Raw genomic sequence first — 26,151 nt, 5'->3', positions numbered from 1 at the left:
TCTTGGATTTGAACCATGGCTAGCTTTGAACCATGAACCTCAGTTGTCAGCCTTCTAAGAAGCTAGGATTACAGGTGCCAGTCAAGTCAAGATGTTTTTTATTAAAACACTGTCTTTAAAATTCCATCTGCAATAGTCATTAATTAGTTTTTAAGTGTTTTTAAGTAATTTCATTAATGCTAATACTGAAGATCTGTTTTTAGATGTGAGTCATACATTCTATGTGCAGTGCTTTCTTATTTTGAAGAAGTAATTGAAAGACCATTTGGATACTACAGTAAAGAGTTAGGAGAACCAATAAATCATCTATGAGATGTTTACAAACAATACAAATAGGTGGCATAGTTTTATGGAAGCTGCAAATCACTGTGCTGTGGCAGTACACAGAACTGCATTTATAAGGCTTTTCTTTTGGGGTGTAGATTCAGAAGATACAGATTGATGAAAAATCCATCAGAGATCGCCAACAAAAGCTCAAACCTGCACCTGTGAAGGAGAATAAAAAACTGCTGTGTGGCAAGTGCAAGGCCTTGGTGTGCTACACAGCTGATGTCCGGGTGATAGAGGTAAGCAGCCTTCGCACAAAGCACCCACTTCTTTTATAGGCCCCAGTTAATGTGTATTGTGTATAAGTGAAATATTGATGGGAAGAATACTGTTATTTCTGTTGCTATTGTTGTCATGGTTCTTGTATTTAAAAAATGTAGGACCTTTTTGCTAAAAGGGTTAATTATATAGGAATATAGTACAGGGTTACTAGAAGTGTGCAAAGGCTGGATAACAAATGACAAGGTAACAGTTGGATGGGAAGAGTAGGTTGCAAGACCCACAACATGGTAAGGTGACATGTGACACATTTTGTAGGAGGTTTAGATGAGAGGAGTGACCTTGCACTTCACAGATCTTAACAGCTCTCTTTCTGGATTAGTGAAGAACATCTGTTTCCAGGAGCCACGTTTGCCAGAAAGTTTGTTCTCTTCCTCTTTGTGACGTTCTCTGGGTTGCCTCACTTAACATTCTTCCCACTGTGTGCGACTGGGTGAATGGATCTGATCTGGCCTTGGAGTGATTCGCATTTCTTTCTTTTCCTAAGTGTAAATCAGTGAGAACATACCTACTTTTCATTTCAGGTGACTGTGTATTGTTTGTTTTTGTACTCCTGGGGTTTAAACTCAGGGCCTTCTGCTTGTTAAGCAGGTGCTTTGCCACTTGACTCACACCTTCATTCCGTTTTGCTTTTGTTTTTAAAATAAAGTGTCACTTTTTACTCACAAGAGATTGGACTGTGATCCTATTTATACTTCATAGCTGGATGACAAGTGTGCCCGCCCCCACATGCCCAGCTCTTAGTTGAAAAAGGAGTTTTATAAACTTTGTGTTCTAGTTTTGAACTGCAGTCCTTTGAGCTCAGCCTCCCAAATAGCTAGGATTACAGGTATGAGCCACCATGCTTGGCTTGAGGTTTTTTTCCTCTTAAAAAAAAAAAAATCATGCCAGGAACTGGCAGCTTATCTCTGTAATCCTAGCTACTTAAGAGGCTGAGATCTGAGGATCACGGTTTGAAGCCAGATGGGGCAAGAAAGGCTATGAGTTTCTTATTTCCAGTTAACCACCTAAAATATCAGAAGAGGAGCTGTGGTTTAAAGTGATAGAGCACTAGCCTTGAGCAAAAAAGCTCAGTGACAGAGCCCAGCCTTGAGTTTGAGTCCATGACTGACCAAAAACAGAAAAAAAATCATAATCAGGGATTGCTTCTAACATTCTCTTATGTGTATTGTGTCTCCCTCTACTTTAGGATTGCCATTACACTGTAGTTGGAAATGCCTTCAAGGAGCACTTTGTGAGTAAACCACATCCCAAGCCAAAGAGCTATGGAAGTTTTGAGAAGAAAGCAAAGATATTCTGTGCCAGACAAGACTGCAACCATGACTGGGGAATCTATGCAAAGTATAATACGCTTGAGATTCCAATCATCAAAATCCAAAGTTTTGTGGTAGAGGATGTCACAACCAGAGCTCAGACATGGTACTCAAAGTGGACAGACTTCAACTACAAGTGGACACCATTTGCCCCAACAGAGATGTCCCAATGACTCAGGACCTCAGTCTTTTGCTCTGGGCAATAGTGATTGAGTGAAATTAATCAAGTGGGTACACCCATGCATTGCTGCACCTGTATGATCTTCCACAACTCATTCTGTATTAAGTATTTATCACTTAACTGTTTCAACAGTTTGAACCACATCATATACACAACACATGCAGTGCATCTTAGCATTAAACAGTTTTGTAGGTTAACTAAACTCACAGTGCTTGAGGAAAAGTTAATCTTGTTTCAATCCTTTTAAGAACTGAATGCCTGCTAGGTCCCAGTGATCATGCCTGTAATCCTGGCTACTCAGGAGGCTGAGATCTGAGGATTGTGGTTTGAAGCCAGCTTGGGCAGGAAAGTCTCACAGACTTTTATCTATTAAGTAACCCCCACAAAGCCAGAAATAGAGCTGTGGCTCAGGTGAGTGCTAGCTTTGAGCAAAAAAGCTCAAGAACAGCACCCAGAACCCAAGTTCAAGCCCCAGGACTGGCACCAAAAACAAAAAACAAATCCTACTGCTAGTGAACACATAATTTCTCTATGTACATCGAGTAAACAAATGGGATGTTGAAAGGTTTTCCATACCTTCTTTTCCCTAACCTACTACAAATAGGCCTTGCCCTTAAAAGTCTGCTGAAATTGTTCCTTTTTTAGTCACTAAGTAGTTGTATGTACAAAGGGGTTTCAATTTAACATGTCAGTTAGTGAAATTGTTCTGTTCAAGGCTAGCAGTGACTGGTTGCCAGACCCCATTTTCTTGGTGATGCTTGACTTCTGTGCTACCCTTCTTTCTTAAAAACATCTTTAGATGGCTGGCACATGCCTGCAACCCAGGTACGGGAGAGGTGGAGATCCAGGACATTATAGCTTGAGACCCCTTGGGATAAAAAATTTGAGACCTCAGCTCAATAACCAAAGCAGGCTTGAGGTCTCATAGATTGAATCCTAGCCTAGGCTATGTAGTAGGTGGATCATGGCCTGGCTCTGGGCAAAACACTTGAGACCTAATCTGAAAAAAAATAAAAAGAAAAAAAAAATAGCAGTACCTGGTAGAGTACCTGCTAAACAAGTATGAGTTGGCCATGAGTTCAAACCCCAGTACCATTAAAACAAAAATCAAGAAAACAACCCAACTCTTGTTGCTGTCTTTTCTAGTTCTGTCCCAGTATTTACATTGGTTCCTTTTCTGATACCTATGTCAGCCCAAGTGATATATATATATAATATATAATTTGTGTGTATATATATATGCACATATGTGTATGCATATGTATATATACACATGTGCATATGTTAAGGCAACAGTGCAATAAGGCACTAGTGCAATGTGTAATATGGTAGTGGAGACATTTTAGTAGTGAGGGCACATCAATCGTACAACACTCCTTGAAAAGGCCTTTTTGTATTTTATCAGTTTCCTATGTTCTATTCATTTCTTCTCACCTATATCATGTTCTTTGAATAGTAATCTGAAGCCATTACCCAATAATGGTTAATGATTAACACTTGGGCTCTTTTTAATCTAAGTCCCTTCAATGATACTGCTGAAGTAGTTTTCTTTGGCCGCCCTTCCTACGTAATTAGAATATGATGCCAGTTCAGAAACATGGAGACAACAGGAAGAATTTTATTATTTCTATTAGACCAAGAATTTCATTGGGCTGGATGTTGGTGGATCACACCTGTAATTCTATCTGCTTAAGAGGCTGAGATCTGAGGTTCACAGTTGAAAGCCAAGCCTTGGGTAGTAAAGTTCACAAGACTCCAATTAGTCACCAAAAGGCAGAAGTGGCTCAAGTGGTAGAATGGTGCCTTGAGCAAAAAAGCCAGGTGAGAGCATTAAGCCCTCAAGTCAGGCCCCAGGACTTCCTCCCTTCATTCCTCCCTCCCTCCCTTCCTCCCTTTCTCTCTCCCATACTCACAGAGAATTTCATTTAAGCTTCTTCCAAAAATGGAATGACATTAAACATTTGTAGATCACTAGATTATCAATGGCACTTGTAAAACTTCACAGGTCCTAGTTCAGCATATGTTCAGCACACAGGACCACACAACCCTTTTCACCTGTTGGTCTTTGAAGATGACTGGAGACTGTCCAGTGCACAGCTGGCCAAGACACCCACACTGTCCTGCAGCCTTCCTTCCCTTTGATCTGCTGAGCAGTCATGTGGGCAAGTAGCCTGAGAAGTTTGCCAGCTCTTTGGTTTGTAGATAAGGAAAGACAACCTAAGGTTTTGTTTTCATAAAATGGATGAAAAGTACATCTTATTTAGTAGGCACTTGATGTATACTAATAATATTCTTGGTAAGATGTAATAAAATGGATTGCTTAAATAAACTTGCTAGGAGCATATTTTGTATTGATATTTCATTAGACTATCTCTTTTTATATGAGATTCTCCTCCTTTGCTGCTATAGTTTAAGACCTGTACTAGGATATATAAAGTGTCTACTGGAGATGCGTATCAGAAGCTAATGTAGGTGAAGGCAAACAGTCCTTCAGATAAGAGAGGAAAACAGACTAACGCTAAAACAAAAATTTCTTTGTGGGGCTGGGGATATGGCCTAGTGGCAAGAGTGCTTGCCTTGTATACATGAGGCCCTGGGTTCAATTCCCCAGCAGCACATATACAGAAAATGGCCAGAAGTGGCGCTGTGGCTCAAGTGGCAGAGTGCTAGCCTTGAGCAAAGAGAAGCCAGGGACAGTGCTCAGGCCCTGAGTCCAAGCCCCAGGACTGGCAAAAAAAAAAAAAAAAAAAAAAAAAAAAAAAAAAAAAAAAATTCTTTGCATTTTACATGGAGCCCAGCCACTCCCAGGCATTGCCCCACAGTTGAAATGCTGGTCACTGGAATTCCTGACAAAAGCTGTGCTTCAGAAACAATTGGGGGCTCTTTTCCACAGTCATAGGCCCAATCCCCAGGAGAGCAAGCTACAGGGTGTGCAGCCATTTGTACTTTTTGAAGTTCTCCAGGGGGTTCAGATACCTGTTCTACAACCATGGGCCTCATTGTCTGTAAGGTTCCATCTAGTCCTGACAGTATGAGGTCTACAGGCTGAAATGAAATGAAGTCTTCAAAGGCCTGACTGTGAGACAAGATCTGACTTCAAAATATACTACAAAGCTGTAGCAATCTAAACAGTATGGTACTGTGATATAATGAAAAAGAACAGAGGTGCCAGAAATGAACTAATACATACACAATCAATTGATTTTTGACATGGGAGCTAAAAACATACATATACTTGATAAGGAGTTAAGATGTAGAACTTATAGGTATTCCAACTTAACAAAAGTGAAATAATCTAATTTAAAAAATGATATTAACAGACATATAAGCCATAGAAATGGCCAATATGTATGTGAAAAAATATTCAACATTATTAATCATCAGGGAACTGAAAATTAAAACCATAATGAGATATAATTTCAAAGATGTTAGAATGGCTACTATCAAAGACACCAATGACAAGTGCAATGAAAATGCAGAGCTATTTATGGAGCCATGGCAGAAACAATATACAGTCTTAAGAAAACTAAAAATATATGACCCAGTCAAAGGAAATAAAAGGATAAGCAATATTCATTTTCCTATGTTCATTGTGGCAGTATTCACAACAGCTAAGATTCAGAATCACAGCAATGTCCATCAACTGGTAAATGAGTAGAGAATACACGGAGAATCTCTGTCACAGTGGGCCTTATGCTGAATGACATGAGAAAGATAAATGCTGCCGGATCTCACTAATAACACAGGGTATAAACTCATAGAAGCATAGAATGCTAATTGCCAAAAGCTGGGCAATCCATTGTACTCATAAATTGCATGTTGAGCTGAAACTCCTTTGGGCAACTACTTAAAGACAATAATTAGTGAAAACAATAACAACTAGAAGCTGGGCACTGATGGCTCATGCCTGTAATCCTAGCAACTCACGAGGCTGAGATCTGAGGATTGCAGGTTGAAGCCAACCTGGGCAGGAAAAGTCCATGACACTCTTATCTCCAATTCACCAGCAGAAAACTGGAAGTGGTGCTGTGGCTTAAGTGGTAGAGTGGTAGCCTTGAGCAAAAGAGCTCAGTGCCCAGACCCTGAATTCAAGCCCCACGACAAAACAAAACAAAAACAAACCAAACAAAAGCCCCAAAAACCCAAAAACAAAAAACTCAAAAAAACCCACCACCACCACCACCATCAACAACAAAGTGGAAGTACTGGGCTGATGTAAAAGGGTACAAAATGACAGGGTTAAGTTCAAGAACTCTATTGTACAGCATGGTGATTACACTTAAACAATATATTATTTTTAATTTATTCCTGACAATCATGACTAGTATTTTTTTATCCATAAAAATGTGAGGCAAAACGTGCTAACTCAGTTAAGCCACTCTGCAATACATATTTCAAAACACCATGTTGTACACACCAAGTACATAGGATTTTTGTCAATAAAAGTATTTTTTTGTTGTTTAGAAAACACAAAACAAGCTCCTCTCCAAGCACTCCATTTAATCAGTAAGTACTAGGTGGAGCTGGGGCTCAGGGGCCCCAGCAAGGAGCTAGCTGATGTCCTTAGCTCTCTGGTTCCGGTGCAGGTTTGGAGTTAGACCCGGAGCCTGGTGCCCAAGCAGGAGGGTGCAGGGCTGGCTTCCAGAGAAAACAGACAGAGGGAAATCAAGGATTCATAAACTGGTAAGTCCTGAAGTGACTTCAGTGAGGACGAGCAAATCAACTTCAGGACAGAAAAGTGTGGCTCACCATATACTTACATCCCTGCCATGCTGCGGGCTGGCCTTCCTTGTCTGTTCCTTCATAGGGCAGGAGACACACGGCTTCTTCACACATCCATCTCCTGTGACCCAATGTCCTTGCAGACATGAGAGCCATGCAGACCTCGGGAAAATGCACTACCTCCAGCCCCATAGCCCAGCCACCTCCCCAGCCAAACTCAATTCCAAAGCCAAGAGAATTTCCAAGAAAATAGATTTAATCTCATTTGAGTTATAAAATGCTGTCTCTCCCCCCAGCCACCTTCAAACAAAGGTCTCTTATTGACAAATGAAACATTTTCTAGGAAAAATTGGTGAGGATAATGAGAAATTTTCTCGTGTTGATCTCTCAAAAGATACATAATAAAGATTCCAATGTCTTCCCTATCCACAGGGGTTTGGATCATTACTGTGAAGGGGTCACAGTCAGTGCTGTGGTTTGATGTGTGAACCAATTCTGGCCTCCCATGTTAGTTAACGATTATAATATGCAGAGCATCAGGCCTGCGCAGAAGGAAGGGCTTCACTGAGCAGAGGAGAGAGGAACAATGAAAAGGATATAAAGTATTATGAGGATGCTTGCTAGTGTTCAGTTTGAGATTAATGGGCAAGAGTGAAAAAGAAAAATCAATGTCCATGATGAGTAATTTTAGGCTGGGACATGTCATCCCAATGTCACAAGCTAGTTTTCTTTCTGATACTACTGATCTCATGATTCTAGCTTCTGAGTTCTAGGAAAGGATAAAAAGATAAATAGAAGTAGAGAGGATGTGGAAATGTCTGGCTTTGTGCCTCCAGGGATGACATTTGGAACTGCAGTGCCCACGGGCTTCGGTCACAAGGCTGAGGCCGTGTGGGGCTGGGGAGGCTGAGAGCATGGGGTCTTGTGGATAGCAGCACCAGGGTGGGTCTATTGGGCCATCTTGCGGATCATGTAATTGAGGATGCCCCCATTATAGAAATACGTGAGCTCCACGTCGGTGTCAAACCTCATGATGGCCTGGAAGGTCTTCCCAGTGTCTAGCTGTGGTGGAGAGGAGAGAGAAGATAGGTGAAGCAGAGGTGGATGGCAGAGGGCGAGCAGCACATACCCAGAGCTCAGGGCCTGCCGGCCCCTTAGCCTGCCACTCTGTATGGCTCATGGACCAGTAACCTGAACCTGTGGTCTCTGCCCCAGCTCAGACCCACTGTATCAGACTTTGCATTTACACAAGAACCTGGGGGGGGGGGTGTTTACCTGTCCACTGAAACAGGGTTTGAAAAGCACTGCAGAGAATGAATGATGGAGGTGAGGAGCATCTGAGAAACAGGTGACATTGGGATGACATGTCCCAGCCTTCTCTGGGGCTCTCTGTTCAAGTGCCCTGGGGTGGCAGCCCTGGGACCTTCCTCACATGGGGCTCTGTCACCAATGAGGCTTTAAAGCCAGAGGCCTGGGGTGAGGCTCAAGGACGTGGCGAATGCATATTGTCATAAGAAGGGGGTATTTTAAGTAAAGTGAAAGTGTTCTATCTCTGAATGGTCACTGTGATTCTCTGGGTAAGAGGGACTGAAGCAGGAAGGAGGAGCTGAGAGCTGAGACTGGAACTGATGGTCATTCTATGGGGTACAGAACAATCAACAAAGAATTCACAGGGACCCTTCTCTCTATGTTGTGAAGGCTGGCGGAAAGGGTATCACTATAGTATACCTCTGTCCTGCATAATTTTGTTGTTGTTATTAAGGTGTTGTACAGAGGGGCTACCGTTTTGTAAGTCAGGTAATGTGTACACTTCTTTTTTGTGGAGAGTATCACCCCTTTCTTCGCTTTCCCCCAGTTTCTTCCTCCCATCCCCACCCACAAGTTACAAAGGTCATTTTCCATATAGTGGACTGCATTTTCCACATAGTGGATTACACTTGTTTACCCTTCCTCCCTCCCTTTTTGTCCTTCCACAACCCTTGCTTTGCCATCCCTAAAAGAAAAAAAGAGCCATTACCACCACCAATGACAATAACAACAACAACAACAAAACAACCTTCTCCACTTCCTGGAGTTCATTTCAACAGTATTTAAAATGTTCAGAGAGGTCACAGTTCTGGGTTCTTTCCCTGAGGCTATCCCCCTTTAGTGTGACTGTGTTTTGTGTGGATGCTTGGAGTCCTGGCTAGGTTATAAAGTCCAGTTATATTTTAGATCTAGCTTCCACATATGAGAGAAAACATGAGCCATTTGTCTCTGAGACTGGCTTACCTCACTTAGCATTATTTGTTCTAGGCCCATCTATTTCCCTGTAAATGACATAATCTTTTTTCTAATGGATGAGTGAAATTCCATGTGTACAGGTACTACATTTTTTGGGATCCACTCATCTGCTGCAGGGCATCTAGGGTGTTTCTGTAACTTGCTATTGTGAATAGTGCAGCAGTGACCATGGATACCAGGTGTGTTTACCGAGTCCTGACTTGTAGTGATCCAGGAAGATGCCTAGGAGTGGTAGAGCTGGGTCATACTATGGGGGGAATCTTCATCCTACTGAGTGATTTTTGTTTCTTTTTTTTTTTTGGGCCAGGCCTGGGCTTGGACTCAGGGCCTGAGCACCGTCCCTGGCTTCTTTTTGCTCAAGGCTAGCACTCTGCCACTTGAGCCACAGCGCCACTTCTGGCCGTTTTCTATATATGTGGTGCTGGGGAATCGAACCCAGGGCTTCATGTATATGAGGCAAGCATTCTTGCCACTAGGCCATATTCCCAGCCCTACTGAGTGATTTTTGTCTCCCTCAACCTCACTCATTTCCTGTAAAAAGACACAGCATGTGCGGCCCAAGGGAGTGTTCTTACCTTGACCTGGACTTCCATGCGTGGCTTGAGGTTTTCCGGAATGCTGATAGTGTATCGTTCCCGCCCTGTGAGACCTAGGGAGTCTGCATTCTCCCCGGGTCGGTACTCAAGGGGGATCACCCCCATGCCCACCAGGTTACTCCGGTGAATGCGTTCATAGCTCTCTGCCAGAACAGCTTTGATTCCCTGAAAAGCCAACAGAGTAGTTGTACACAGTTCTGGTATTTTCCTTTTCCTTTTTTTCCTTTAGGTAAATGGCGACTTCCCTGCCTTCAGGGAGAGCAAACAGTGAAGAGGTAAAAGCTCTCTGTGTGGGGACACTCAGTTAGCCCACTAACTAACTGGCTGTGGGCCATGGGGAGCTGCCTGGGTAAGCGCACACACACGACCATTTTTCACGGAGACGCTGAGAGCGGACTCCACTGGTTCCCCCCCCCCCCCCCCCCCCCCCCCCCCCGCCACACCCAAGAGCCTGGGAGCCTGTTCTAGCCAGAGAACTCCTGAAGTGGCCCGGGTGCGGCTCTTTCTGGCTGTCTTTTGTGAGGCTCACAGACTGTATAGTAGCTGTGGCCGCTCCTTACTGTGTACTGCCCTTATACTTCTGGTATCAAGGATCAAACTGAATTAAATAGCATCTATAAAGGTGACCTCAGACAATGGCCTATAATACATTTTAGTCCCCCAACTTAATGAAAATGTTATGGAAACTCTGTATAGAAAAGACATCTGTGTATATACTTCTAGATAAAATGTCAGATTCACAGACACTCCTCCAAAGTTCATCTACAGACACTCCCAAAGGTCCAGAATTGCCAGGATACAGTTGCTGACCTAAGGAACCCATCAAGTAAAGGGCTTTTTCTCTTCACTGATCCTCCAAGAAGCAGGAGCAGAGTACATATCAGACACTTTACAGAGCTTGCCCTGGACTAACTCCTTAGTAAGCAGAGCAGCATTTTTTGCAGGGCGCCCTCCCAGCCTCCCCCTCCCGCTGGCGGGGCAATGCCTGCACATGCTCCGCTTCGTACTCACCAGCAGGAAAGGGCCCTTGGCTGCCCAGTCTCGGGAGCTGCCTGAGCCATACTCCTTGCCCGCCAAGACGATCAAGGGAAGGCCCGCCTGCTGGTACCGCTCAGCAGCGTCAAACACATCAAGCTAAGGAGGAGAAGAGGAAGCTTTCACGGATGCAGAAGAGGGAATGGGATGGACCCGAGCCTGGTGAGTCCCAGAGAGAGGATGGGGGTCTCTACACAGTGGGGTCACCATGAAGCCAATGGGAAACTCAACCTACAAGGCCTCAGTAATTCTGTTTATTTCTACCAAGTTGAATTTTACATATGTGTGTGGAGATATACATAAAATAAAATTATATAACTATATGTATGAACTTACGTATACATATAATTTTTTGTTGGTGGTACTGAGGTTTGACCTGTGGTCCTTATGGTTGCTAGGCAGGTGCTCCTACTAGAGTCACATCTTGTCGATTTTTGTTGGCTTTGTTTTTTGTTTTTATTTTTAGATATGGACTCATTTCCTGCCCTGGCACAGCCTGGGCACAATCCACCCATATTAGGCTTCCCAATAGGTACAGTACTAGGCATGTGCCAGTGTCAAGTCTTCATGGAGCAGGGGTTCCATGGACTCTACTTGGCCTTGGCAGGCTCTGAATTGCAATCCCAAGAGTCTCAGCCTCCCAAGTAGCTGGGACTACAGGTGTGAGCCACCAGCGCCTAGGTGAGGGCTCAATAAACAGTTTGCTCAGCTTTTCCAGTGAGTTATATAACCTCTCAGTGCTGCATATTCTCAAACACAGATAATTCCAATTCCATTCTTACAGGATTGTTACCAGGATTAGAAAAATCAACACATACAAAGAGCTTAGAACAGCTCCTGGTATATAGCAAGTGCTACAGGTATTAGTGACCATCAAAATGATGGTCACTGGCAGGGTTATTTCTCAAGTGGGTTCAGTTTTCCAGTATTCATTGGAAGAGGGAGAGGGGAACCAAAGACATTAAGGACCCACCCCCAACATGGCAGACACTTTACCAAAGTTTTCATGTCATTCCATTTGTCTTAAGCCTTAAAGCCTATAAGGTGTTATTTCTACTATATTAATTAAAAAAAACAACAAAACAACTAAGCTTACAGAGAGAAATAATGGGCCAAAGTCAAGCATGAATTGGACCTGGGACTTCAACCCAGAGTTGTGTGGCTTAAAGGGTGGGTCCCTTCCACTTCTCACACACCCCATCTCTGAGTAAGCAACCCCAGCCATACACAAGCTCCAAATGGCTTGCTATAGGATTGAAACAGTCCTTTCTATTCCTTTTCTTCTTCATAGATTCAATGAACTAAATTAAATACTTGGAAAACCATATAGTAATACTTCCTAATAAATGTTCTCTAATTTAACCTAGAATTTCCCTTTAAATACTTGACAGCTGAAATTTTAAAGACCGTTTAAACTTATTTTCCAAGAAATAAGACTTATACTATGGAGCAGAATTATTCTCAATTGGTGACAAACTTCACCATCATGGGCACCTAGCAAGAGGGGCCTATGGTAGGCTGGAGCCGTGAAGAAAAGGTAAGACTATGAGGAAAGCCACCATGTAAAGACCAGTCCCCCAGAGCCTGAGGAACTCTGCCTTGTGAAAGGAGCAGCAGTGACGGTACTCACAGTTTCTCCAGAAGGAAGATGGATAGTCTGCGGTGCCTGCTTGTTCAAAAACTTGTTTAATAAGCGAATGTTGGCAAACGTCCCACGAGCCATGATGGCATCGTTACCCCGGCGGGAGCCGTAGGAGTTGAACTCTCGTGGCGTTAGGCTAAGAACACAAGCAGGAGAGGAGTCCGTTGAGTAAAGCAAGCATAGACTTCTCTTAGCTGACCCCAAGGGAAGAAAAAATACAATAAGCCTAGAAATTTCTCTGATGCGACTATACCCTCTTCCCCAAGTTGGAAAAGCTGTTCTCAGAGCTTCGCCTAGGCAGTGACACATGGAACAGAGAAGGGCAAAAACCAACTATTTCCAGGATCAACTTAGAGGCATTCAAACCTAGATAGAAGAACCAAGAGGGACTTTATTTTATTTTTTCAAATTTTTATTATCAAACTGATGTACAGAGAGGTTACAGTTTCATATGTTAGGCATTGGATACATTTCTTAGGAGTATTTATTTTGTTTATTCATCAGAGTAAGCTATAAATTAAAAAAAATACAAGCAAGGGGTAGTTGGTACGTTAGCTAGATAGGAGTCAACAAATATGCTGAAAATATCTGAAACTGCTTTAGAAGAAAAAGCAATGGTATCAGGAGTTTGGCTCAGTGGTAAGAGTGCTGGCTTTGCAAGCCTAAGATCCTGATTATAATCTCAGCACCACCAAAAGCAAAACAACAAAACAAAACAATAATCAGGCACCCACAGTGGCCCATGCCTATAATCATAGCTATCCAAGAGGCTGAGACTTGAAAAACTGAAGTTGGAAGAACACCAGCCTGAACAGAAAAGTCTGTGAGACTCCACTTCCTATTAATCAGCAAAACGCTAGACTAAAGGCATGGATCAAGTGGTAGAGTGCCCGCCATGAGCAAGCAAGTTGGGAAAGAGTGTGAGAGTCTGAGTTCAAGATCTGGTATAGGCGAAGGAGGAGGAGGACGAGGATGAGGAGAAGAAGAAGAGAAAAAGGAGAAGGAGAAGAAAAGAAGACAAAGGAGAAGGAGGAGAAGGAGGAAAAGAAGAAGGAGATGGAAAAGGAGGAGGAGGAGAAGGAGAAAAAAAAAAAAAGCAGTGGCATCTATTTGGCCAGCTGCCATTTCACATCTGTCTTTGTTCTGACCTGTTGTCTATGCAGCCACCTTGGAATCCAGAAAGAGCAGGACTGATTGATATCACAATCTAACAAGAAGTGAACTGTCCCTAAGCCACCAATGATCTCACCATGACCAGGCCCCACCAGACCAATCCTGAGATGATGTGTGATCAACCTGACCACAGCTTTGACAACCTCTGGCCACCAGGCTGCTCGCACCTGTTTAATGGTTATGTGCACCTCTTGCCCTCTGCTGACATTCTTCTGATTAAACCTCAGCCATGTGCTCCAAGTAGGTTTGACTTATTAAGAAATGTATACAAAGGTAAGCAACATGCTGACAACACAACTTACAACTTTTACAAAATAAAATCACATTAGTACCAATGTGGCGGGATACATTTTTTCTGGTTCCCAAAACAGAGGAAAAAAAATCTTTTCTCTGGGAACCAATACAAAGGAGAGTTTGTGCTATCAAGAACATTATCTTACAAGGAACACAATGACTGACCCACTTCTTAAAACAGTAGGGAGTAATACGAGGATTAATAGGATTTAGTGTTTGGTCTAACTTGGCTTCAGGAGCAGGTAAGCATGCCTAGGAACCCCAGAGGTCCTATCTAAAATGTTGTGGGCTGGCTCATTTTGAGAAGAGATACTGGCTTTCATTCAATTCCTAAAAGACCTCATACATTAAAAAGAGGTGAAGACTCACCATCTCTGTGCTCCATCCCCACAGGGCTGGCTACACTTTGGGACAGGAGCTGTGACATTGTCCTGGGATATCAAACTTGAGAACCTCTAACCTCAATTCCCATCAATATAATAGAAAATACTTATATAATGCAGTTCTCTGTAAACATTATACTTCTCAACCAGGACCTGACCTGTTGGGTTCTGTCACTGCTGGTTCTCCATTTGGGGGCAGAGATGATACTTGAGGCTGATGGGCACACTTGCTCCAAGACAAGGTGACTCTTCTGCCCCCTGCTGGGAGTCACATGCTGACAGGTTCTCCTGGGGTGCCCGTAACCAATAAACAGAAAAACTGACTGTTTTTCAAGCCCCGGGGTTCAGTGAAAAACAAATTCGATTCCAAAGACACCATGTGAAAAAGAGAAACGCTGTCTTCACTGAACCCATATTCTCTACTTTACCCTAAGTTTTTCCCACCTCATGCAGACTTACCCTCTGTTAGTTAAGTAGCGAGCAGCAGGGCTGTTTCTTGCAATATTTCCAGCTGGAGAGATGTGGTCAGTTGTTACCGAATCTCCCAAATTTAACAGCACGTAGGCATCCACGATAGACTTGGGAGGCTGGAGATCTAAAGTCTAGCAATGAAAATGACAAGGCAGCATTTGCCCAGGTTTTCTCAAAACACATCACCAAGTGATCTGAACTGAGTATTATCTCTTCCCTGCTGCACATAGAATTTTCCTGTTCTGGTTTTGACTGAGTGCTTAGAGAAGTAAGGTGAGTTCACTCAGGCTAGAAGAAAAGGCAGAGAATTGGCACTATCCTCTCCAAAGCAACAAAACAAACCAGTCTCCCCTCCTCTCCACACAACTCCTTAGGGATGGGGGTCAACTGGAATTCTTGCTTCTCTGCCTTGCCCCTCCCAGTGACCCCTTAGGCGTATAGAATGTTCTCCTGAAGCAGCTCAGGGGCTTCCCCACAGCCACACACAGTCCCACACAGAGAAACAGCCCCTACAAACAGACCTCCCAGTGTCCCATGAAAGTCACAGCGCTTTCCACTTGACTAGGCAAAGGTTTTAACAAGATGGTATTTCAAGCAAGGGAATGGGGTAGTAAAATGTATTTTCTTAAAATACACTTTTTTTTAAAACAAAAAGAATTCATTGTACTAAAAAAAAAGTCATACCAGGTTTTCAAAGAATGGTGGCGATTTAATGTATGTAGATTTGGGGTTCCAGAAATACAATTTTTCTGATGGAGCTTCTAGGGAATTCCAGCTTTCATTGACAGTCTTAAAAAAAGGGAAAGAAAGGAAGAAGGAAAGAAGGAAAGAAAAATACAGACACATTAAATCATATTCCATCCCAGGGAAAATTAAACATGCTAAATAAATATTCCAGTTCAGAAATACAACAAAAACCACTTTTAAAAATAGTTTTATATTGACAAAAGAGTTCCTTTATACTAAGATAATTCCTTACTTAGTAACTTAAAAATGTAAGAGCTCTAGTAAAATGGCGGGTATGATTCTACTTCCTGGGATTCACCCTGAGTCATCTCCTCCCAGCTAGTAATGAATGCCAAGATGGAGTTACAGACTCTGCCTTCTGACTCCTGCCCTCTTGCTTATTCTGGTGGAAACACGATCCCAGGGTGAGCTCTGAAGAGACCATGGATCCCAGGGTGAGCTCTGAAGAGACCATGGAGAAGGCCATGACAAAGGCTTCTAGCTAACAGCCGGTGAGGAACTGAAGCTCTCAGCCCAGCCCCCCAGTGTCTACCCACATCCTGCACTAGGCAATGCACCCTCAGGACATCTTGTCTGAGCCTTATGACAACAGAACACCTGGGTGTCTGACCCACAGGCATCCTGAGATAATACAATTCTTTGCTCTCTACTTATTAATTTTTAGACTAAGCTGTTGCTTATCCATAGCTCATGAAATAATTATCCAGATCATATCAAAGGTAAGATGACTTACTCTGAATATTTTGGGAAGTGTGAACTTCCTGGTCTCATAGACACTGGAGAGCAACAACAGCTGCTACGAATTAAAAACTGGCTCGAATTCTTCACAGATCCATTAATTTGGCTCTTGAACAAATATGTTTAACTTGACACCTGCCAAACTCTCTAACACTATTTCCTAATAAGCTGCTTGTGGGATAGTCCCCTCGTTTCAAATCCTTGAGCAGCTTAACACAGGCAACAGGAAAAGGAATGACATCAAAGAACCTCAGAAAACTACACTGAGACCCACTCACTTTCTCCTATTTGTAAAATGCACAGAAAGTTCTTATTTCTGGAGTTTGGTACTTCTTATATTTACTATATATATGTATATATATGCATATATATGTGTATTTTTATATGTACATACGTATATGTGTGTTTTGTCAGTCACAAGGCTTGAACTCAGGGCCTGGGTGCTGTTCCTGAGCTCTTTTGCTCAAGGCTAACACTCTACCACTTTGAGTCACAGCACCACTTCTGGTTTTCCAGTGGTTAAATGGAGGTAAGGGTCCCATGAACTTTCCTGCCCAGGCTGGCTTTGAATCTCTGCCTCCTGAGTAACTAAGATTACAGGCATGACCCACCAGCGCCTGCTTTACTATATTCTTAAAGCAACCAAATAATGCACTGAATGGTATGTTCAACCAGTCCAACCATTATCCTTCAGTGATACTAGGAACATGTGGGGAGTGTCGGGGTTTATAAAATTGTGTCATGTGACTGAAAATCACTTCCTTAGTTATCCAAAAACATACATATTATTCCCTCTAGCTTATACTCCCTGCAGGTGTGCAGCTGTAACAGGAAGGACAGTCTTTCTCTTAGATCCTGAGAGGGACCTCACCTCTATTTTCTGATAGACCTCCTTAAACATCCCAGGGATTACAAACTGTCGTTCTACTGCCTGGATCTCATCTCGAGTCGGCCAGATATCCTTCAGAAACACTTGTTGTCCCTTTGCATTCACTCCTAGGGAAAACATGAATGTTATCAGTGAGAAGCATTCTTCTTACTGCTCCACCTCCTTATTGCACATAGGAGGGGCTTTTCTCAGTGTCTCTATGCTAGAAGGGTCAGTATCAAATCACTAAATGTGATCCTTACCCCTAGAGGCAATACAGGCTAGGCCTTCAGACCTACACAATACACAGCCTTGTGTTATATGTGCTTTTGTTTAAATACATCTTATTCAATAAGTAGCCAGTCTTTCATGCCTGTGAGTTTTACGTCTACTAAACTGAACTATACCTTGAAACTATTTAGGGAAAACATTATATCTGTACTAAATATGTAAGGGACATAGTGCTTTTCATTATTCTCCAAATAATACAATATTTATATAGCTACTCATATACAATTGCATTGTATTGGTATTCAATCCAGAGCTGGCTTGTGTAGGTTATGTATCAACTCGAGGCCATTTGATACAAGGCAATGGAGCATCTGAAGATGTGGGTAGACAAGGTCCTGAAATTAATGCCCTAGGGACACTGATGGTTGACTGTACATTGATGACTCATGAACAGGGGACTTACAGCCAACAGCACTACTGTAACTCATGCCTGAATGAAGCCTGTCCAAGCCCAAGGCACATCACAATCTGCTTGTGTTAGGGAACCAGGCAGTACTTCTTCCCAGTGCTCCAGGGCCATTTTAAACAGCTAAGTCACCACAAAAGGCACCAGACTGTGTGTGTGTGGGCGGGGTTGGGGGGGGGTGGGGCAAAAATAAAAGGGTCCTAAACAGGCAGTAACAAGGACATTGTTTATAGTCTTCCTGCACATGCCGGGAAAGTAGCAGACATGGCACTGGGGGCGAGGCTACAGTGCCTCCACTTGAACACAAGCCCTGAGTTCAATCCTGAGAACAAAACCAACAGAGAAAGAAACCCTGATGCCAGGTGTCGGTGAGCAAAATTACAAACACAGAATCCACAGATAATCAGGATTAATCATATACTAACTGTTATACTATGGATCTCTAAGGGAGACTGCTTAAAATGAATTCAGGGCCATAAAGCAAGCAAAAAGCACAGGGGAAAGAAGACAAAGTGTCATTTCTCCTGAATTTTAGCTACAAAGTCTATATTAAAAGAATGCCTGTCATTAGAGTCCCATGGGAGGGGGAAGGGATAAATTTCAGAAGAAACCAGAACAGCCAATCCTACTATTCCCATTTGCCTCCTCTTAACCTCAGCAGCATCCTGTCACTCACTGGAGAATTCTGAAAAGATTCTCCTTTGTCTTTATCTGTTGGGATTCTACACATCATTTTCACGAACAAAAACAGCAATTTATTTACTTCATTTTTATTTTCTTTTAGTTCATCAGGAAAAAGAATCACAATCACAAAACCAAAAACTTACCTAGTGGCTCTTTCTCAAAGTCAATCCTGATGGTTCCAGCGATTGCATATGCTATTACTAAGGGAGGAGAGGCTAAATAATTGGCCCTGGTGTTAGGGTGGACACGACCTTCAAAATTTCTGTTTCCAGATAATACTCCCACAGCTACGAGGTCTCCCTGAGTAAGGCAAGAGAAAAATCAGGTCACAAAGAGATTGTTTTAGACTTCTCACCACATCACAAGACCATTTGCGACAGCTTTCATATCAGAGGAACATACTGCTCTGCCAGCTGCCCTTTTACCCTATCCTCATCTGCTACAGAGAGAAGGCAAACAGTAGATTCCTTGTAGCAAAAGCAACAGAGTGGTATTAGGTGATTGCTACTCCTGAGAAAAGCCCAGGGAGGTTAGAAGGTAGTGTCCTTGCTATGGCTCGCTGGCTTAAGAACTGGTGGGAAAGTGCAGATATAAGGGAAGGAAGCCAAGTGACACACACACATTCAACGGTAACTTCAAGGCTGTGAGAACTCATAACACAAATAAAGCCAACACAAGTGAATTTACATTCATTTACATGGGGACTTGCTTTATATTGAACCAACTGTCACGTGACCAGGAGCAAACAATTCTGGAGTTATTGGAGTCAAAACCAGTAAGAATTAAGCTTACTTGAGTGCCAGGCACTTTCATCATCAGAATTCTTGTAACTCTACAAAACTGCCACTATTGCCATCTTTAGTGCACAGGTGTGCAAAATGAGGCACACACAGATTAAATCTTAGATTATACAATTTTAGTGCTAAAGATCATACTCTTAATCTCACCCTGTTTCCATGCATTGTTTGTCATCTATCACGTGTAAAGTTAACCACGTCTCTGAAGACCAGGGCTCCTCTGTACCTACCTGAGTGATGGCTTCTACCACGGGTTCAGGTAAGGGCCCACTGTTGCCTATGCAAGTCATGCAGCCGTAGCCTACCACATCAAACCTAGACACAAGAAAGACAGTCACATTCAGGGAGCTGCTCTGCCATTAACCCATCTTGGAGGCCATGGGCCATGAAGAGCAGCAGTGTGTATTCCCATCTGTAGAGTATTTCCATATATTGTATCACAGAAGAATCTGACTCACATTTTAAGAACTTATCACAGAGTCAAATGATCTAGAGTTGTGGTTTTTCTGAGGCTTGAACTCAGGGTCTGGGTGCTGTCCCTGGCTTTCCTTTTGCTCAAGGCTAGTAGTACTCTACCATTTGAGCCATGGTGCCACTTCCAGCTTTTCTTTGAGATAAGAGTCTCACGGACTCTTGTTACCTGGGCTATCTTCAAACCATGATCCTCAGAGCTCAGCCTCCTGAGTAGCTAGGAATATAGGTGTGAGCCACCAGTGCCCGGAAAAATAAATGTCTAAACTAAAAATAACAGGGAACGGGAGAAACTATTTGGCAACTAATACCTAATTTGACTGAAGGAATCTGAATGTTGTTAGCTATGGTAAATAATTCTTTTCATATAAAAAGATATACCCCTCTGTGGCAGAGCCGCTAAGCAGCTCCTGGCACACTCCAGTGTGCACGTGAAAAGGGCATATACACTGGGGCACAGGCCCTGAAAGCAGAGCACAGGCTCGGCCCATAGAGGGCACCACTGTACCATGAACAACCAGCACAACTGTACAGCAGGGCCCTGAGTAGTGTCAGGTTGAAGTCCATCAACCATCTGCTGAAGACTGTGTAATCAGACAGCGTCAGATAAGGCCACAGCTGCTCCGTGGTGACTCAGCAAGATACACGAGGAATACAAAAACAAGAATGTCAAAGAAAACTCTCACCCAAGCTGAGACAGATAAGGCATGACTCCACTTTCTCTCAGGTAGTAGGTGACCACACCGCTTCCGGGGGACAGACTGGTTTTGATGTACGGCTTCACATTCAGGCCAGCGTTCACAGCCTTCTTTGCCAGCAACCCTGTGAAATGGTGAAGAGTGGTGCTGTACATGAACACCTGCTCTAGGTGCCAAGAGGATCCCAGAAAGAGCCAGATTTTTCGGCCTAAAAGAAGTCCAAAGTTCATGGCCCAGGGACACTTACATAGATTCCAGAGATGGAAAGTCAGTCACAGAAATGAAGGAAGGGGGTATGCTTACTTTTATGTTTTTGTTGAAGGGATAAACCCCAAATATTTAGTAATAAGTTACAAAATTGGTTTCTAATTTTTGGAGGAAAAGTTATCTTTCTAATTATGCCCCATGGGGATGGAGAATAGAACTAGAAGGATATATGTGTGTATTGGTTGGCAAGGAAGACATTCGGCTTCAAGTAAAAATCTAGATACAGATATTTCTCAAGTGTAATAGCACCTGCTCCTGGGACTTTGAACTTTGGACAAATTCAGAGACTGTTATGAGAGAACTGGGTGCTGAGAGCAAAGTGACAAGGACTAAAGCAGCTTGGGATGTGTCCTAAGAAAACTGGTTTGGTGGTTGTAGAAAAGGAAAGCTCAAGGGCCAGTAAATGAACTCTTCTAAAAGAAAGTTCTCCTGTCTACCCTGGCCTGTGGACACAATGATTCAGTATCTGGAAACTAAAGACATCTTGTATTAGTGACCTCCTGCAAGTAAATATTAACTGCTTTACCTGGATTGTGTAAGAGGTCAGGTGCACTGAGCCTTCAGCCCTACCAACCCATGCCCTGTGCCCTGCCTCAGATGTAACCACCAATCTGCCAAGACAGTACAGAGAATAAAGCCTATGACATGACAGAAAGCATTATTATTATTTGTATTTTCTAAAGTTTGATAGAGATTCTAGGCATTAGCAGAAATTAGCAGCTTTCCTCTACTTATCTTCTGTGATAATTCTAAAGAAAAAGTCTTATTATGTGTCTATATTTTAAGTGTCGATTTTACAAGTCTATGTTATGAATCCCACCTTAAATACTTTGCTTTGGATACTATTTCTTGTGTAGGTATTTTTGGGCCAGACATCTCTGTATCCAGAAAGGCAAGGCCCAGGGAGCCCCCCATGTACCACACAGTGACAATACAGGTTCTACCTCAGATCCACAGGGATGGATGCACACATACTCACCTGCTCCTAACATCACAGATGGGTTGCTAGTGTTTGTGCAGCTTGTAATGGCAGCAATGACCACAGAGCCATGAGCAAGGGTGAATTCACTGTTATTGTAGATAAATGTCTGATGGTCATGGTGATGGTCTGGAGCAACTTGGAATCCTTTAAATCCTTGCTATAGGTAGAAAAAAGTACATATTATATACAGGAAGGAAAAAATACAGGATATAAATGCTGAAGGGAAATATACATGGTTCAAAGGTTTTACTTTGGTAGGAGGAGTAATATTTTGGAACTGTAATTTTTTTTCTTTGTTGGTCATAGGGCTTGAACTCGGGGTCTGGGCACTGTCTCTGAGCTCTTTTGTTCAAGGCTAGCACTTTACCACTTTGAACCACAGCACCACTTCCAGTTCTCTGGTGGTTAATTGGAGATAAGAGTCTCATGGACTTTCCTGCCCAGGCTGGCTTTGAACCACAATCCTCAGATCTCAGCCACCTGAGTAGCTAGGGTTACAGGTGTGAGCCACCAGAGCCTGGCTCCATACCTGTAATATTAAGGGCCAATTATTACCAAAACACAAATATCTCTGCCAGTTAACCACATAATGCTACAGAAAAATTAAGCTTCTCTTCGTGTGTGTGTGTGTGTGTGTGTGTGTGTGTGTGTGTGTGTGTACCAGTACTGGGGCTTGAACTGAGGGGCTGCTCACTGAGGGCCTGCTCACTATTCCTTAGCTGGTTTGCTCAAGGCTAGTGCCACTTGAGCCACAGTTTTTGAGCCAGTTTTTGCTGGTTAACTGGAAGTAAGATTCTCGTGTAATTTTCCTTCCTAGGCTGGCTTCAACCCATGATTCTCAGATCTTGGACTCGTAGCTAGGATTATAGGTGTGAGCATAGTACCTTGCTTCTTCATTTTTAAAAAAAAGTCTTTACAGAAGGCAGTCAGAATTCTTGAATCTTAATGTGCACTGGAATTAGTAATATTTTTTCTTCAAAAATAAGAATGCTGAAATTATAGATTTTGTTCAAAATTAGTCTATATAGACTCTATTTACATTCCTGTATGGATTAACAGATGTGGATGAATAGCTATTGATGGAAATTTGGAGAAAGATGCTGTTTTGATCAGAGTCAATATTATGACATGTAAATTATTATGACATGTAAATTATTATATCATGTAAATAGTGCTGAATATCTGGCATAATGCTAGCATCCTAGGGTGGGTTCCTTTCCTTTATGTTTTCTTGAAACAGGCTGTCACTATGCAGCCCTCCTGGAGATGAACTCACAATCCCTCTCCCTCAGCCTCCTGAGTGCTGGGATTACAGGTTATCACACATCTTTGCTGTTTATTTTTTTTATTTGGAAAATCTCCAATTGGAAGTTTGTGTACAGATATTACGCGGAGTGCTTTGTGGGACACCAAAGTGATTCTCACACATGTCCTATGTTCCACAGTATGATTCAGTCAGGGAATTTGTACATGTAAATAAGGTACCAACAACATAATTTAAAGAAAATGATAGCCTATCAAAGGCTGTCAGACCAAGTGTCATGAAATTGCCAGAGAAGCAAAGAAGACTTTGTGTTAGGAGACATTAGGCTGTGTTGTGAAGCTGGTATGTACCAAGTGTGAAGGGGCTTGCAGACTAGGACACCAGATGATGGAGAAGAAACATGGTGGCCACACAGGCAAGGGCTGACACAAACCATAGTATGAAGCTCAGAGTGGGGCAAGCAACAAGGAGAGAGTCATGTGAAAAGTAGACATCCATAGGAAGGTTGAGTTGTGTTTACACACAGGTACGTGCTCTAAGGAGGCTGCCCAGATGGCAAGCAGTGAAGGAATCATTAAGGATTTTAGAATGAACAAGACTTGCCCTCAGTAGCAGCTTCAGGAAGATTCCCTGTGGAGTGGGGGGAAAGCCTGAGCAGTAAGAAAACAGGACACATGGCCCTACCTTGGCTCCAAGGCAGCTCTCAAAGTCTTTTTTCATGTCAGACACAGCAACTTTGTCCTGAGGCCTTTTGGGTCCACTGCAACAAGGTACCACTGTTTTCAAATCTAACTCCACCACCTGTTAACCCAAGCCAAAAGGAAAGACAGCATTCATGTTACAGGCACAAAGAAGCAGCACAAGCCAGGCTAGAGAAACCAAATGTCATAGTGAGGTATAACCCAAGCCAATAAACAAAAATGATCACAACCTAAAACAAAGAAGCCCAGGTTCTTTTTAAGACCCAAGCCATTTACTTCCCAAGATCAAGCAGGGAACTTAAGCATGACAGGCAGGACTTAGGGCTGCCTCTCAGAGATAAGAGTGGATACTTATGCAGTGTCTTCACTCACCCCACTCTGTGAAGCCATTCTTAATAGTTTTTTTTTTATTGTCAATATTAGGTAGAGGTGGGTTTTCTACTGATGACACATAAACCAACACAGTTCCGGGCTGGGAATATGGCCTAGTGGCAAGAGTGCTTGCCTCCAACACATGAAGCTCTTGGTTCGATTCTCCAGCACCACATATATGGAAAATGGCCAGAAGGGGCGCTGTGGCTCAGGTAGCAGAGTGCTAGCCTTGAGCGGGAAGAAGCCAGGGACAGTGCTCAGGCTCTGAGTCCAAGGCCCAGGACTGGCCAAAAAAAAAAAAACCAAACAAAAAACAAACAAACAAACAAAAAACAAAAACCAACACAGTTCCAAGGTGATCTGGGAAGACATTCTAGTAAGTAATTAATTCCAGAGAATAGGCTTTAGTTTCATTATGCATTTCCTTCTCTCAATAAAAATTTTTTAAAAAAAAAGGATTTTAAGTCTGGCTTACCCTTCAACCCATCAAAACATGCAGGTTCAGTTTGCAACCCAGGAGATAAAGTTAAGTCACTGGATAAATGGAATCAACTGATGTGTCCATGTCTTTACTGTTTTCCAGGACTTCATCAGTGACAACCTTCAGCCTGTGAATAGCTCTAGTTCCCCTAGTGAAGTTTAACCCTTTCCCTGCAGATGGCATCTGTTGTAGTTCCAACAGTGCTTATGCTTTACTTATCCCTTTCGTATTTCAGCCTTTACCACCTACTCCCCCGCCATGACGTAGCAATGACTCGATCCCCACAAGTGTACTGCACCTTCCACCCAAGAAAAAATGGACGCCTGAAAGTGCAACTCTGGGAAAGAAGGAACGTGTTTTCTGGAAGATGCTCCTATCTCATACCTGAGCAAAGTCTGGGTCTTGTGAGGAGTCGCTGAAATCTCGGAACATTCCTACAGCCTGAAGGTACTTTCTAATGTAGTTCACTTTGTTTTCATCCCGACCTAAAAGGCATAAGGAGTGAAAAGTGATTTGTTAGTATTTCCTGGTGACAGTTCTTAAACTGTCACCTCCTCCATCAGCAGTTAGGAAAGGAATATGCATTTCACACACACACTTAGCAACAGTTGGTTGTGTAACCCTCTGATCCATGTTGTCTTCATCTTGATGGAGCCTGAATGACCTGCTATTCCTCACCAAGTAGCTATCTTCTGGAAAGAGATCTGGGTCTACCTGAAGGCACTCCTCTTCTTTTTTGTTTCTAACACTAATCGTCAAAGTGCACCTCCAAATTCCCAACGTGTTACTTCCATGTTTGCCCTCAGCTGCCCATGAAGACTTGGCATGCTGCATTCCTTCTGAAATAACGACCCCATGGACTCCCAGACCAACCACTCCGCTAGTGAGAGCTTCCTGCATGCCTGGCACGATGTGCAAAATGCCTTAAATGAATGGCTTCTAACTCTATCATCTTTTATCACAACCTTATGAGAAAAGTATTCTTGTTTACAAATGGTATACAGCTGAACCAAGATCCACTCCAAAGTCCAAAGTGCAGTACCACCAGAAATACGACTCTCAATTCTGCTATTTGATTCTTATCAAGACTGTGATGTTGAAGATAATAATACTCACAAAGTATATGCAGGGGACCTGCTTCTTTGACAGTTAAGCCGGCCAAAAGCTGGGTCCAACCATCCATCAGAGTGCTTTGTGTGTTTCCAATGACTTGCCAAGGTCATTGGCTTTCATTGTGGAGCCCCAAAACAGAGCTAGGAGCTTCCTTATCAACATACTGAACATAGCCTACTGTCAAGTCCATTGTTGATTGCATGCTATGATTCTTTTCTGTGAAGACGGAACAGGATAGAGTTCCCCTAGGGTTGAGTAGGAAAGGTTCTCATTTTGTGAAAGTGTCTTACTGTTCCTCTCTATTTAATAGATGTAATGAGTGTATTGCTGGATTAGTAAGAATTTTGTTGACACTTCCAGCCCTTTAGAAATGAACCTGACCTCTGGAAGCATTCTGTAACCTTTCTCCTTTTCCCAGCTGCCATCCTGCTTTTCTGTTGCCCTCAACAACTATTTATTCTTTATTTAAAAAAAAAAAACACAAAAAACAAAAAAAAACAACTTCCACATCCTTTTTGCTTCTAATTCTTTGGGGGAAACAAAGGCACATGAATTTGGATGTGGTTAGACTT

General features: G+C 42.7%; 2 protein-coding genes across 6 annotated transcripts in view; one reads left to right on the top strand and one right to left on the bottom strand.

Annotated features, from left to right (window-relative positions):
• The window catches only part of Ddx58 (DExD/H-box helicase 58), a 43,229-nt gene extending 34,764 nt beyond the window's left edge, over positions 1-8,465 (top strand). For 2 of the 5 annotated variants that reach the window (XM_048360882.1, XM_048360804.1), the window contains exons 17-18: positions 423-566; positions 1,796-2,465. In XM_048360882.1, coding sequence (XP_048216839.1) covers positions 423-566; positions 1,796-2,092 — 441 coding nt within the window. In that variant the 3' untranslated portion in view covers positions 2,093-2,465. Of the gene's footprint in view, positions 1-422; positions 639-1,795; positions 2,466-8,399 lie in introns of those variants that run through there. The other 3 variants (XM_048360960.1, XR_007213046.1, XM_048361083.1) reach the window with 3 other exon arrangements.
• Aco1 (aconitase 1) overlaps positions 7,541-26,151 on the bottom strand; it is a 50,452-nt gene continuing 31,841 nt past the window's right edge. Inside the window, exons 9-21 of the mRNA XM_048361207.1 lie at positions 24,851-24,951; positions 23,597-23,713; positions 21,646-21,805; positions 20,388-20,523; positions 19,461-19,545; positions 18,577-18,733; positions 17,056-17,180; positions 15,384-15,488; positions 14,688-14,830; positions 12,367-12,514; positions 10,713-10,835; positions 9,681-9,866; positions 7,541-7,884 (exon numbers count right to left, since the gene is read on the bottom strand). Coding sequence (XP_048217164.1) covers positions 7,771-7,884; positions 9,681-9,866; positions 10,713-10,835; positions 12,367-12,514; positions 14,688-14,830; positions 15,384-15,488; positions 17,056-17,180; positions 18,577-18,733; positions 19,461-19,545; positions 20,388-20,523; positions 21,646-21,805; positions 23,597-23,713; positions 24,851-24,951 — 1,700 coding nt within the window. The 3' untranslated portion in view covers positions 7,541-7,770. The remainder of the gene's footprint in view (positions 7,885-9,680; positions 9,867-10,712; positions 10,836-12,366; positions 12,515-14,687; positions 14,831-15,383; positions 15,489-17,055; positions 17,181-18,576; positions 18,734-19,460; positions 19,546-20,387; positions 20,524-21,645; positions 21,806-23,596; positions 23,714-24,850; positions 24,952-26,151) is intronic.

Source organism: Perognathus longimembris, chromosome 1 (genome assembly GCF_023159225.1).
Source record: "Perognathus longimembris pacificus isolate PPM17 chromosome 1, ASM2315922v1, whole genome shotgun sequence".
Classification (NCBI taxonomy): domain Eukaryota; kingdom Metazoa; phylum Chordata; class Mammalia; order Rodentia; family Heteromyidae; genus Perognathus; species Perognathus longimembris.
Note: the sequence above shows the minus strand (reverse complement) of the source record. Positions and strands in the feature narration are given on the sequence as shown.